General features: G+C 55.5%; 1 protein-coding gene across 1 annotated transcript in view; it reads left to right on the forward strand.

Moving 5' to 3' along the window:
• Positions 1 to 14,071, forward strand: part of DTX1 (deltex E3 ubiquitin ligase 1) — a 30,727-nt gene continuing 16,656 nt past the window's right edge. The window contains exons 1-2 of the mRNA XM_084762116.1: positions 1 to 194; positions 707 to 1,616. Of these exons, the coding sequence (XP_084618242.1) occupies positions 1,358 to 1,616 (259 nt within the window). The 5' untranslated portion in view covers positions 1 to 194; positions 707 to 1,357. The remainder of the gene's footprint in view (positions 195 to 706; positions 1,617 to 14,071) is intronic.

Here is a 14,071-nt window from a genome sequence, read left to right on the forward strand (position 1 = left end):
GCCGCCTCCACCCGCGGGATCCCAGCGACGCGTCCAACGCGTCTGCTTGCTTGCCAGGACTGCTGCGTCCTCCTGTCTGTCTGTTAGTCTGTCCCGTGGCGGGCGAGGTCCGGGCTGGGGAGGAACGGTCCCCTCCTTCCTTCCCTCCCTCCCTCCCGGGAGCCGGCAGGGAAGGAGCCAGCGCGGAGATCACGGTAAGCGTGCAGCGCAGGGACCCCACATCCCTGGCTCCAGCGGGCCCACAGGCAGATGCCACCGGGCGGGGACAAAACGACCTGCAGCTCTTTTGCCCCTGGGGAGGTGACCCCAGAGGAGACCTAGGTTGCAGCTGCACCTGGCACCCTCCACCCATCTCGACATCCCGCATCTTGAACTCGAATCCCTGCATCCCACATCCTTCATTCCGCATCCCCGAATCCTGCATCCCTACATCCCGCGTCCCATCATCCTACACCGCAGCCCCCGGTAGCATGCGGGCCCGGGGCGGGGGATGAGCTCCAACCGAGCACGGGCCACTGCGGGTGACAGTAGTAGGGTCTGGTACCCGCTCTTCTCCCGGCACCCCAGGGACCGCAGGGCTTGGACCCTCGAGCCTCCCTACCGCCCCCCCCACCGGCGCCCCATTGTTCTCTGCCTCGGCTCCCAGGAGGGGGAGGGGGCTGCTCTCTTCTTAAAGGGCCCTCTCCCCTTCTTGTCGTCTCTGCAGGTCGCGAACACCAGTGGGGTGGGGCGTGCCCACGGCCCCCGCCCCCCAGGGTCTCCCGCCGCAGCTCCGGAGCCGCGATCCACACGCTCCGCCCCCTTCCCTGGGAGATCTGCGACCACTCAGGCCGGCCAGGAGACGAGACAGGGGTACAGGGGTGCAGGGGTGCTGGAAGCCCCGTCGGGAGGGGCGGACCCGAGGCACCCCGTAGCACGAGATCTGGGACGCAGAGCTGAGCGCGCAGGAAGCAGCAGGCTGGGGCCAGGGCCTCCTGGGTGACAAGGCCCTGCGTGGTGGACAGGAGGAACGGGAGAGAAGCAGAGGAAAGGCCGAGCCTAGAGGGGCAAGTGCCTCACTTCTGCACCTGCACCAAGGAATTGAGAGCACGTTCCCCACGTAGGACAAACATTGCCTTCCGCGCACCCCTGTGTGCAACAGCTGCGCTCTGCAGGAAGGGGTCCTCGCAGTGTCTGGATGGCCACCCATCCCCCTAACCCAGGCCTCTAGGCCTTGGAGAGGAGCCCAGCTGGAAAAGAGGCCACACTCCTCGCCGCCCGCCCTGGAGAGAGAGGACGAAGCTTCTCCGGTGCTCCCAGGCCCAGGAGGAGCTGGGCCAGCAACAGTGGGGACCTGGCCCCGCAGGCAGCAGCGGCCATGTCACGGCCAGGCCAAGGTGTGATGGTGCCGGTGAACGGGCTGGGCTTCCCGCCGCAGAACGTGGCCCGGGTGGTGGTGTGGGAGTGGCTCAACGAGCATAGCCGCTGGCGACCGTACACGGCCACCGTGTGCCACCACATCGAGAACGTTCTTAAGGAGGATGCCCGGGGCTCTGTGGTCCTGGGTCAGGTGGATGCCCAGCTAGTGCCCTATATCATCGACCTACAATCCATGCATCAGTTCAGGCAAGACACAGGTGAGTATATCTCCGCGGGCCAGGCCAGCAACTCTCCCAGGGAGGTGGGGGTGGGGGCGCAACAATTCCCCCTCCCAGCATCCCTGAAAGGTGAGTCTGCGGTTCAGGAGGTCCTTACCCCTTCTCCCACCCCTAGGAAAAAGGACAGTGTGGCCTCCCCCCACGCCCAACACAAGCCATTTCAGGTTACCATGTTGGTTCCAGCCTCGTGTCTTGTATTAGTTGAGGGGGCAGGGGGTGGGGGGTCGCGCCGGGTAGGGAGTGGGTAAGCTAATCGCAGCTATGAGCTGGAGTTTCTTCACCTGTAAAATTGATAGACTGCCATCTCTCAGAGCTATGTAAAGATTTCCTTAAGTGAATCCCCCTCCCTCAGCACTGAGCCCCTCAGCATTGAGCACACCCACTTACCAAACGGACAGAAAGTCTTTTTGATTCCTAGCGGGCCATTTTACATGCAAAAGAAACTGAGTCTCCCCGAAACTGAGTGATTTGAACTCAGAGCTGGGATCAAAATCCAGAGCTGTGGTAGCAAGCTGGCTGGAGGTTAGGGGCGGGGCGTTGTTGTGGGGGGGAGACAGGTAATGGTACAGAAGTGGTGGTGGTGATGGTATCCATGGTGAGGGTGGGGTCATGATGGAGGGGGAGATGCTGACTGCGTAGTAATGAAGTCACTGAGGTGCTGTGGGCTGTGGAAATTTTTTTGACGGTCTGAAACTGGTGGTTCTGCTGGGAGTAACGTTAAGAGTGGCTTGTGTTGGGGGGAGGGGGTGCTGGCCATCTTGGTGGCCCCGTGTGGTGTGGGTGGTAGCTGCTGATGGTGGATGGTGGCCATAGGGGCCATATCTGTAGTTTAATAGTAACAGTGACGCTGAAGATGGCCTCTCTCCTCTGCTGGGGATTTGTCACCTCTATGGAGAATGTCTGCCTCATCACTGGGTAGCCTATGAGGCGCACATGATGGACAGTGCTCAGTGAGGCCCTGCCTGGTGGGAACCAAGAAGCCCTTGATGAGTTTGACCTCAAGGGACAGTGATGGGGGCTGGGGACGCCTCTGTACTTCCCTGGGTGACCACCACAGGCAACCAGCTTGGGGACAAAAGACTCTTCGTTCCCTCCACCCCCACCTCATGTAGCTTCCTGCCCAGCCTGGAGGCCACTATCCACCTGTAGCTATTTCAACTCACATTAGTTAAAGATAAATATACTGGGGCCTGGCATGGTGGCGCATGCCTTTAATCCCAACACTCGGGAGGCAGAGGCAGGTGCAAGGTTGTGAGTTCGAGGCCAGCCTGGTCTACAAAGTGAGTCTAGGACAGCCACAGAGAAACCCTGTCTCAAAAACAAACAAACAAAAGCAAAAACCAAAAAAAAAAAAACAAAACCTGGCACTTAGTTGCACATCAATCCCTCAGGAACAACAAGCCAGCCTAGGGAGGGTAGAGTGTGGATACAGAGCTTCCAGGGCTTACAAGTGGCACCTACATAAGTCCAGACACGCAGAGGGACTGCATCTCCAGTGGCCCGGCAGCGTGACATTTCAGTGTGCCTGTTTTCATAGCTTCGGGCATCAGCCTGTCATAAGGACATTTGCTGATCTTCTGGGTCCTGGAGTGCAGCGGGGAGCAAGGTCCGCTAGTGATTGTCCCTGTGTGGTCAAGGAGCAAGCAGGGGGAGGCGGGAGCCTGCGAGCTAGAGATGTGTGGGTACTTGGGAAGACCTGTCAGGATGTGGTAATCCCAGAAGCAGGGAACAGCCAGTGCGAAGGGCCTGGGGTGAGGAGGAACTGCCCGTGTTCAAGTCTACTGAGTTTGGGAGGCAGGGAGGGGGACACCGGATACACCTGAAGGCCCGGATGGTGGGAAGGACTTTGGACTTGATCCCAAGAACTGGAGATTATCCTATAGTTCTTTAGGCTTATTCTCCTAAAGAAAAGGAAGGTGGGCAAGGTCTCAGAGGAGAAGGGGGAGGGGGCGGGATTCCCCTCACCTGCACCTGGTTTAGCTTTCTGTAACTTGGAGGATGGGGGGAGGGGTGGTCCTTAAAGTAGAAACAGCCTCTCCTGAGGCCACCAAATTTGCACCTTTACCCATGGTTTTCCTCTGAGGCCTCTTTCACATTTTAGTAACCCCCACTTCAGCTCCCAAGGCCCCAGAGTCCCAGGCCTAGTCCAATCCGCTTACTCTCCACAGCAGCTCCGTGTTTCTTCAAGCCATGCCAGGCCTGTGAGCGGAAAAGGGGGACTAGGCTGCTGGGTGCCAGCCAAGATCCCCCAGCAAGGTGCAGGGTCTGGAAACCTGTGGGGGGGATGTAGCGGGGGTCTAGGGGGCACGCTAGGATCCTGGGAAGCTTGGGGGACTCAGGGAGACTGCCTCCTGCAGCAGACAGGCTGGGCTGAGCTTATTAGGAAAGAAGCAAGATGCTTCGAGGTCTTCCTTCCTCCCTGACCAGCTGTGGGGACCAGGCCAGAGGACCGCTCCTCCCTGAGGCCTCAGCTTCTATATTGTGTCACCAGAGAGAATGGAGTCTAACTCACCTCACAGACCAACTCCTAACCCACATTGAACCGGTACCTAGGCACACTGTGGTTGAGAGAGGGGACAGGGAGAGTGAGGGATAAACCCAAATTCCACGGGCTGGGAAGTTGATTGCTTGGGCATAGGCAATGTAGTGATGCCCACCTAATACTCCAGCGTGCAGAGGTGGAGGCAGAGGGGACCAGAGGCTCAGGGTCATCCATGGCTACATAGTGAGTTCAGGACTAACCTGGGACATACGAGGTCTTATCTCAAAAAACAAAACAAAACAAAACCCCGAAAACCCAAAACTCACATACATGTACCAAAAACACACAGCGCTCCTGTCTAGACTTGTTTGGTATCAAAGCCCCTAGAAGCTTCTAGAAGCTGTGTGTCCTCAGGTGAGGAGATGTGAGCCTGGTTTTGCCTAATGCAGGAGCTGGTGGGCTTTTTAGGCTCCTCAGACCAGGCCCTGACACTGAGCATAAGCACTGCCTATGACTTATGCAAATGAGCAGCCATGGATGGATTTGATAAACACTGTGGCCGACACTGACATTTGAATTTTGTGCCAGTTTCACGGCTCATAAAATATTATTTTTTATTACAACTGTTTGAAAAAATGCAAAAGCCACTCTCCACTCTTAACCTCTGCGAGCTGAGGGTAGGTGCGTCGACCCCTGGCTGCTGTTCACCCTACCCCCACCCCCTGCCAAAGCATCTTCTAAAAACTTGCCTGTGGGGGTGTGACAGGGACCAACACCCCAGAACACCCAGCATGATGTAGGCACGCCTCAGGATGCGCCAGACAGAGCTCGTGTTCAGTGCAAACACACGCGCGCGCACAGCCACAGCCTGTTCATCAGCCGCCGGCACACAAATGTCCTGTCTGCCTGCCTGTGTGGCAGCCAGCCAACCTAAGGGAAGGGAAGGGGGCCAGGTGTCAGGCTTGGGGACAAGAGGAGAGGACAGACCTGTCACATGGGGCGGGTTGGGGGGAAACGACAGGATCACTGTTTACTCAGCTGTCCCAGATGCTTCCACATGGTGGGGGGGGAGGTTCCCACAGCCTCCCAAGTGGAGGCAGAGGCTACATCCCATGGCTGGGATATTAGATCCCTAACAGTTACACCCCACTGGCTGCTTGCTAGCTTTTCCCTTGCACGTCCATGCGGGTGATGATGCTTATCTTTTCTGCACAGGGGACTTGAACTTTGAACCCAGGACCTCACACACAGTGTGCTACATCGCCAGCCCTCTTTAAGTGTTCATTTTGAGACAGGGTCTACCCAGATAGCCTTGAACTTGTGACCTTCCTTCTCAGTCTCTGAGTAGATGGGATGACAGGCCCCAGGCTGGGCTCCCAAAGCTTAACACTTTGTCTAAAGCCTCCCCACCCCCAGATGAACCTAGGTGATTGCAAATGGACAGGCTCAGAGGGGTTTGGCCAAGTGGGCTCACAGAAACAGAGGAGCCACCAGGCTGTGGGGGCTAGGGGCTAGGAATGACTTTCCTACACACACACACACACACACACACACACACACACACACACACACACACAAGTTTGGAGCCCAGATAGGAAGACTGAGGCCCAGAGAAGGCAAGTCAGTTGCCCCAGGATCACACAGCTCAGCAGCCCCAGAGCCTTGCTCCAGACCTGCTCTACACAGCTAGAAATCTGGTCCCTGCTGATAGCAGGCTCCATTGTCCCTGTGGCCGGGGAGGGAGGCTATGGAGGAGGATGGAGGGCTCCTATATGGCAGGTGTCCCCCATCTTCCTCTTTATCCATTCTGTAAAGACAGCTAAGTTCCCCCGGCAGCTGTGTCTTACAATGCAGGCTGTCTCAAGAAACAGGCTTGCGGGACTTACACCCCTTCTCTGGGCAGCCAGGACTCTCTCATCCCTCATCCTGCCTTGAGGGGTAGGTCCTGCCTGAGACACTTAGACTGAGGGGACCAGGGAGGAAAGACAGCTGTTGCCACCAAAAACACTTTCAACATTAACAGTCTGGATGGGGGAGGGGGGGGGGAGACAAAGCCCCAGAGAGGGTGAGCGGCCTGCTCAAGGTCACACAGCTTTTCTCTCCCAAACCAAAACTAGGCTCCTTAAGTCAGATCTCAAGGACAGAGATGAGAGCTGAGTGTCTCTTCTCCCTGTCCCCCGAGAGCTCTGTTGGGCTTGTTGTCAGGGTTTGAACTAAGGCAGGGACATCCAGAATTACCTTGGGGCCTCTAGGGGCTGCGTCCCAGCATACCACACCTCTGGGGTCCTTTCCTAGCAGGTCTAGGGCTTGATGCCAGAGCAAAAACTGGAAGGAGGGTTCTATGAGGTCCAGCTAAGCCATCCACAGCGAAGCTGTGTCCCTGTGTCCCGTGCCCCTGTCACAGCCCACAGTACCTCCCTTGTACTCCCGTTCTTTGGGGTCGGCTGTCTGTTATGCCCACTAGCCTCCAACTCTATCATTTATCTATTGGACAGTCATTGGTGCTACCCCGGGCTTGGTACTGGACTGAGTTCTCAGGGAGGCGGTGTGCGGTTCAAAGAGAAAGACCAAATCAATCAATTTCAGATCTTGTCAATCAATATCAAACCCACGCCAGACTCTAGGAGAGATAAAAAGCCATCACATCATAGAAATGACTTCTGAGCCTGGTTCTGACACTGAGGCCAACAGAAAGGTGTGTGACAGCACACTTGGGCTGGCTGTGTGACTGTGGGCAAGCCACTTCACCTCTCTGGGCCTCCATTTCCTGCAGTAGTCCTTCCCCGGGACAGTTTCTCGGTTTCACCAGAAGCCTGGAGAACACTCTTGTACATCATTCTTACGGACGATTAGGTAGAATGACCTAAGTGCCTTCTGACGAGGCCAGGGTGTTCCAAGCAGATGATGTGGGCTCCTGTGGGTGTGCAGGCCTTTGCCAGGGTCAGCCCAGGAGGCACACTCAGGCCTGGGGGGAGAGGGAGGCTATGACAAGCAGGGGAAGGCAAAGGTGGTCCCTTGAGGCCCTTCAGACCTGGCAGATTTGGCTGCCAGCTGCTGCCCTTTAGCGGCCAGGCCCCCAAGGGACCCAGAGCCAGTGTGCTGTACCAGCATCATTAATCTCAGGGCCTGGGAGGCTGGCGCAGGTGAGCCTGGGTGGGCAGGCTTCTCTACAGTGAGTAGGGCTCCCACTCGGGTCCAGGACACAGCCAGAGATGGAGACACAGACGCGGGGGGTGGGGGGAGGGGGAGGGTTCAGGGTGCACTGCAGATCCCCTCCCCTCCCCAAGCTTGCTCTGTGATACCTTGGATGGCCACATGGTCCTATTTATGTGAGGAGACCTGGGTCACAGTGTCTCCTGCCTTGCTCCCCTCCTCTCCTCTCTGGTGGCAGCTACGGGGTCTATTTGAAAAGTGAGGGAGTACTGAAAGCCCCAGGGGGCACCAGGGGGTGCTAGTCTGATGGAGGAGAAAGTATGGCAGAGCAGGTGATATAGAAGGGGTGTGGCTAAGAAGGGGGAGGAGGCCAGGGAGGGGATAAGGCCCTGATGGAGGAGGATGAGGAGGGTAGAGAAGAGGGTGGGGCTCTCATGGAGATGAGAGGGAGGAGGAGGAGTCACAGTGGGAAGTGGGGGTGGGGCAGTAACATGCCCAAATTCCTCTTCATGCTGGGACCCCAGGGACCTCCCCAATACCCCTCCACCCTTGTGTCCCTGAACCTTCTGCCTCTTACCTCGCCACTGACACAGTAGTGTCACACCCTGCACTGGCCCGTCCTCCTAGGCACTCACCTTGAGCCCACTCAGCCTAGGATGCCAGGCAAAGGGACCCCAGACCCAACACAGACTACCTTGGGATCCCATGGGTGAGGGTAGGGCTCCCAGGCTGGACACAGTGAGAAGGACAAGGCCCACAGCGTCCCCGAGCCTGTTTCCTCATCTGCAGAATGATCCCCAGCAACAGCAGCTTTGGCCAGAGTGTTCAGCCTTTACAAATCGGTTCACAGGGGCTGAGGATTCGGCCCAGTTAATGATGTTCCCTGCTACGCCTGAGGCCATGAGTTCGATCCCCAGCCCTGCATGAACTAGGCATGGTGGGGGACAGCTCTAATCCTAGCACTTAGGGAGGCAGAAGGATCAGAAATTCAAGGTTATCCTCAGCTACATAGAGAGCTTGAGACCAGTCTGGGCTATGTGAGACCCTGTCCAAAAAACAAACAAACAAACAAACAAACAAAAACAATAGGAATGATTAATGAGTGCCTACTGTGTGCAAGTGTTAAGAATGTCACAATCAGGGCTGGAGAGATGGCTCAGTGGTTAAGAGCGCCACCTGCTCTTCCAGAGGTCCTGAGTTCAATTCCCAGCAACCACATGGTGGCTCACAACCACCTATAACATGATCTGATGCCTCTTCTGCAGATAAAACACTCATATACAATAAATAAATAAATCTTAAAAAAAAAAAAATGTCACAATCAGCAGAGTGTACACAGAGAGCCTGCCTCTGGGTGCTTCGGTTCTAGTAGGATCTAGGGGATAGTAGAGGAAGCCAGGTACCAGAGACATCCAGGACACAGGGCTACCGATGACCTTGGGGCTGGCTGAGCCTCCTCCAGATCCAGATCCTGCCCAGCTATGCCCTTGTTCTGCCTCTATGGCAGAGCCTCTCTGGGCCCCTCCCACAGCCTCTCTGGACCTGGTCCAGGCTGCCACCTCCACCTGCCCAGACAGCAGTGGCACTCAGTGACTGGGGTACATGAAGGAGCCTGGCAGGGAGCCCTGAGCTCAAGAACAAAGGGCCCAGTCATCATAGGTGGCTGCCAAGACAGCCTGCCCACACCTGCAGCCCAATGGCCACCTCTTCCACGGCGACAGCGCCACAGCCCCTGTGCATCTCTGTCCCTCTCTCTTGGGCTCCAATGGGGCCACCAAGTAGCAGAGCTCAGATGAAATTGGAGGGATGCAGGGGTGGGGGGCCTGTTCTTCCTGTCAATGTGTGAGTGGCCAGGCCCTGCGGAAGAGGCGCCCTGAGTTGAAACGCTGATGAGCTAGCTAGGTGACCTCAGAGGAGTTTTTCTGTCTGGGACTCAGTTTCCCTATCTGTGCAGAGGCTGCAAATTCAGCTGCCTAACTGGATAACAGTGCTGGCAAAGGCTGGAAAAGCACAGGCCTAAGAGTCTCTTACTCACCAGCACATGGCACGGAGTAGGTGCTCAATAGATCCTTAAAGGCACTGTGCACAGTATGGCATCTGTGATCCCAGCACTCTGGAGGCTACCGCAGGACTGTTAATTTGTAACCAGCCTAGGCTACTTACTTAGTGAAACCCAATCTCAAAACAAACAGTGGAAAAAACAAGGACAAAACCACTTAAAGTCATGTGCACAGGGTGGCCCTGACCCAGCTCGGCTACCTGTTGCCAAGGAAACCAACCCTTGTAGCCATGTCTTTAGATATTTGAGGATCTGGGAACCCAGACTAACATGTCCTTTACCCCCGCCCCCCCCCCACATACACACACCTTTTTTTTTTTTTTTAAGACAGGGTCTATGTAGCCCTGGCTGTCCTGAATAGAACTCATTCTGTAGACCAGGCTGGCCTCAGTCTCACAGAGATCCACCTGCCACTGACTCCAGAATGCTAGCATTAAAGGCATGCGCTACTACACCTGCCTACGCGCCCAGTTTTTAGATGTTGCTCACGATTTTTCTCATCACAAGCAGTAGCTGAGCAGAGGAAGCCCGCACTCATGCCAGGGAGAGCCTCCGGCCTAGCTGTGGGAATGGTCCACCTAGCATTATTCATATCCACGTGTTGCATCATTCCTTCGTTGCATCACTCGTTCATTGCATCACTCATGCATTGCATCACTCATTCACTCAGATTCAGCCATCGTTTCCACAGTGTTGACCTTGTGCTACTGCTGCTGAGGTGCAAAAGAGGCCGAGAAAACCTGCCCCAACCTTCCAGATAAGGGGTATAGCCAGACTGAAGGGGATGCAGACACCCTGTCACCTAGCGACCTAGCTTTTGGTGCTCTAGAACTCAGGGTGTTAATGGAGCCCGTGGGGAGTCTTTGATTCTCCTTTGAGATGGTGGAGACGATTTGAGGACAGACTTAAGCCAAGATAGTTACACTCAGCAGGGAGGAAAACTGGGAGGGCAGAAGAACATGTCAGACACTCAGGGTTTGGCCGGTAGCAGCCCCCAAGATTACTGCTGTTAAGTAACATCTTCATTTCACAGGCTGGAAGGACACAGCTTGGGGGACCCAGAGGAGGAGGATTCAGGGTCCCTCTGTCTCCTCCCCATTTCCTTCCCATTCTTAGCTGCTGGCATCTCGATGTCGGGGCGTGGGAATTGGTGTCAGGGAGGCCTCAGGGTGATGAGGTGTACATACACATACACACACACACACACACACACACACACACTGCAGCAGCCTTGGGGCATCAGTGGTCAAACAGAGTAGAAGGAATCTGGGGGCCCCAAGTCCTCCTTGCCCCACCACCAGCAGCGCATCCCTAGGGAGCCTGGGCAGCCCCATGCCCAAACCACTAATGGGCCAGAGCCAAGCGTTAGAGTCCCACGGGAGCAATCAGAGAGAAACAGGATCTGCAGGTTCATCGATTGTGGCCGGAGCGGGAAGCCCTTGACCCAGAGCCAGCTGTTTCTACCCCAGTCATCCAGTGCCGGGACTGGACTTGTGTATCTTCCTGAGGAGCCTCAGTTTCCCCATTTTTCAGATGGATTCCCCCTGGGAAGATGACATCAAAAGACCTTACTTGGCACAGGGCTGCCACTGTTGTTGCTGCAGGAGGCTGCACCAGCCCTGCAGACAGCCTGAGATCCAAAGCTGCAATACTCCTGGCTGGGGTTTTATGTCAGCTTCAGCCACATCCCTTTCTTGCTATGTAGCCTCTCTGCCTATGTTTCCTCCATGGTGATGGTGACTTGTGAACATACATGGTTAAAGAAGCAGCCACAGAAGGCAGGTGGCCCCAGGATGGAGTCTCCTGGACCAGGGAACCGCAGATGACCCTGTGTGTGTCCCAGAACTGCGTGGAACCTGTGCATCTTCAGCTGTAGGCAGGGCAGCCGGCTCCATTTCACAGTGTGGCTGAGGATGGAATGGGGGACAAGCCCGCTGCCTGTGTCACTCGTTCCTGGGATCACTAAAGATCCCACAACGCCCCTCCCCCAGCCTGGCATCCAGAGATGTTCAACCCACTCACTGCCCAACTCCCAGTCAGAGGTTCCCACTTGACAGGACATCCATGGCTGCCTCACACGGGCCCTCCTTCCCACCAGGTCTGGATGCCCCTAACTGTGGTCATTTCCTCCAGGAAGCCATCCCCAAAGGGAAGGGCTCCTACCAGGGACTATTTAGTGCCAGAGGGACAAGTAAGGGTTACTTCTATCCACAAAGTCACTGTTCTGAAGTATTCAAGCTTGGGGGTGACACACACACACACACACACACACACACACACACACACACACACACACATGTTGTGCCTCTAGGTATGTGTTGGCTGGTGGGGTTGTCTGGGTAGGAAAGCAAACTGAGATAGCGAGCTCCCCGTGAGTGGAGGAATTCTAGGTTAGGCTACCACCTGGCTAAGCTGGAGGCCTCAGGAAGCAAGCTTTCCTCGACTCTGCCCTGCTCTCAACTCTCACCCTCCCTTATCTAACCCCTCTAGACCTGTCTCCTCAACCATTAAGAGGGACAGGTCTGTGTGGTCTGAGAGGGAAGGGAGGGAGGGAGAGAACAGCAATGAGCCTTCAGGGAACGTACATAGTAGGTGCTCTGCAAAGGGTGTATAATAGGGCATCTAGTGGTACCAACTGATGTTTTCTGCCCCCACTCCCCACCACCAGCCTCCCTTCTCTCACTGAGTCTCAGGCTCAGCCTCTGGTCCTTCCTGATTCTGCTGGCCAAGTGCCAGGCTTCGAGCCTCTCTCTGATCTGGCACATGGTACCTGCCCTTTAGCTCCCGAAGGGATCTTGCTGCCTCTGATAATCTATGAGTGAATGTCTCTGTGTCTCTGTGTCTATCTGTCTCTCTGTGTCTGTCTCTCTCTCTCTGTGTCAGTCTCTCTGTCTTTCTGTCTCTCTCTCTGTCTCTGTCTGTCTGTGGGTCTCTCTATCTCTCTCTGTCTCTGTCACTCATGTTCCCTACCTTGTCTGACTGTCACCTCCGTGCTGTCTCAAGCCCTGCAGCCCCCTAGCAGACTCTAGCCCTCAGCCCCCCATCACCTGAGGCAATTTTTCAATTATCCATTCTTAACTGGCCAGAGGAGGAGGAAGAAGAAATACCCACAAAAGCTCACACACAACACCAGGCCCAGGACAGTCCTCTGGGCCCAGGTACTAACAGCCCTGGGATCCCACTCTGGGTGGCCAGCCCAGCCCTGGAGAGACCTAAGCGGTGGCTCATCTCCCAGGCTCACACACTGGGCATTCAGTCTCCGGCTCATTGTACTGTTCCACAAATCTAGGCCAAGGCCACCATGGAGGAGGCCGGCACGGCTGCCTAGGAAATCTCAAGATCCAAATCCAGGCAGACACTGGGAGCCAGCTGCCTCCCTTCCCCACAACCCCCTGGGCTGAAGGAGTGGGTATACCGGCAGGGCAGCAGCGGGTGCAGTGGTGCAGGGTCTGGTAGGGCGGGTACAGCCGCCCTAATTACTCTAGCTCTCCAGGCTCCGATCCGTTCTCAAAAGGACTCCAGGGACACTGCCTTTAATAACCACCACTAAACAGGCAAGAAAATCCATGCCTGGTAAACAGAGCCCCAGGGAGGAGATGCGGGCTGGCCAGCTCCCAGAATCCTTTGCTGCAGAGTAGCCAAGGCAATCTCCAGAGCTCTCTTCCACTGCCCAAGGTCCACCACCCCCCCCACCCCCCCACCCCCGTCAGCTCAGATTCTCCCCTCTCCCTCTGCTCCACAGACTTCGGGTTCAACTGCACGTACTTTCCTTAGGGACAGGTTTTGAAACCACTGTAGCACCAATCTGGCCTGAGAAGCCCAGAAGTTATCAGGCAATTCAAGAGACAAAAGCAGAAATGATTCAGTGACAGTACAAGAGCCACACACGCCAGCTTCTACAACTGAAACTAAGAAGGCCTTGCTGGAGGGGCTGGGCATGCAATGGGATGATTAGGAGTTCACTATGTGGGGACGCTGGAAGTGGGTCATGTGTGTGATAGCAGCCATCTCAGCCAACACTGGATGATCGCTTCTGAATGCTAAGTCAGTCATGTGCTAAGCAGCTGTCATGTCTTCTTTTATTTTGTCCCCCAGAAGTTCTTTGGGATAGGTGTTGACACCCCCATTTTACATACAAGAACACTGAGGATATGCCAGGTGGTGATGGCACACACCTTTAATCCCAGCACTCGGGAGACAGAGGCAGGTGGATCTCTTTGAGTTTGAGGCCAGCCTGGTCTACATACAGAGTGAAGTTCCAGGACAGCCAGGGCTACACAGAGAAACCTTGTCTTGAAAAACTAAAACAACAACAACAAAAAAAAAAACCCCAAAACTCAAAACAACAACAACAAACAAACAGAACACTGAGGCTGTGTGAGGAGCCAGGGTTCTCACCAGGCTCTCTAACCTAATGGTGGCTTCTTGTCTCACACATTCTGCCCCTGAACCCCCTTTGGCTCAAGGGGGGGCAATTCCCTTTTGTCCCTCCTGTCCCACCCAAGGGGACACGGCCCCTCACTTTACCACAAAGCTGACCACAGTACTTAAGGTTCATCTCTCACAGCTCTTTGTTCTGCAGGTGGGGAAACTGAGGCACTGAGAGGGCAAGTCTAGCAAGCAGGAGCAAGGGGACAGGATAGAGACCTTGCTCCCAGCATGGAGAAAACCACAGAAAATGAATATGTGTTCCAATAAAACAAACTGGCATTGGGCCCTGGGGAGTCTTTCTGTGGCTGA

Source organism: Acomys minous, assembly GCF_964271855.1.
Source record: "Acomys minous genome assembly, chromosome: 16".
Lineage (NCBI taxonomy): Eukaryota > Metazoa > Chordata > Mammalia > Rodentia > Muridae > Acomys > Acomys minous.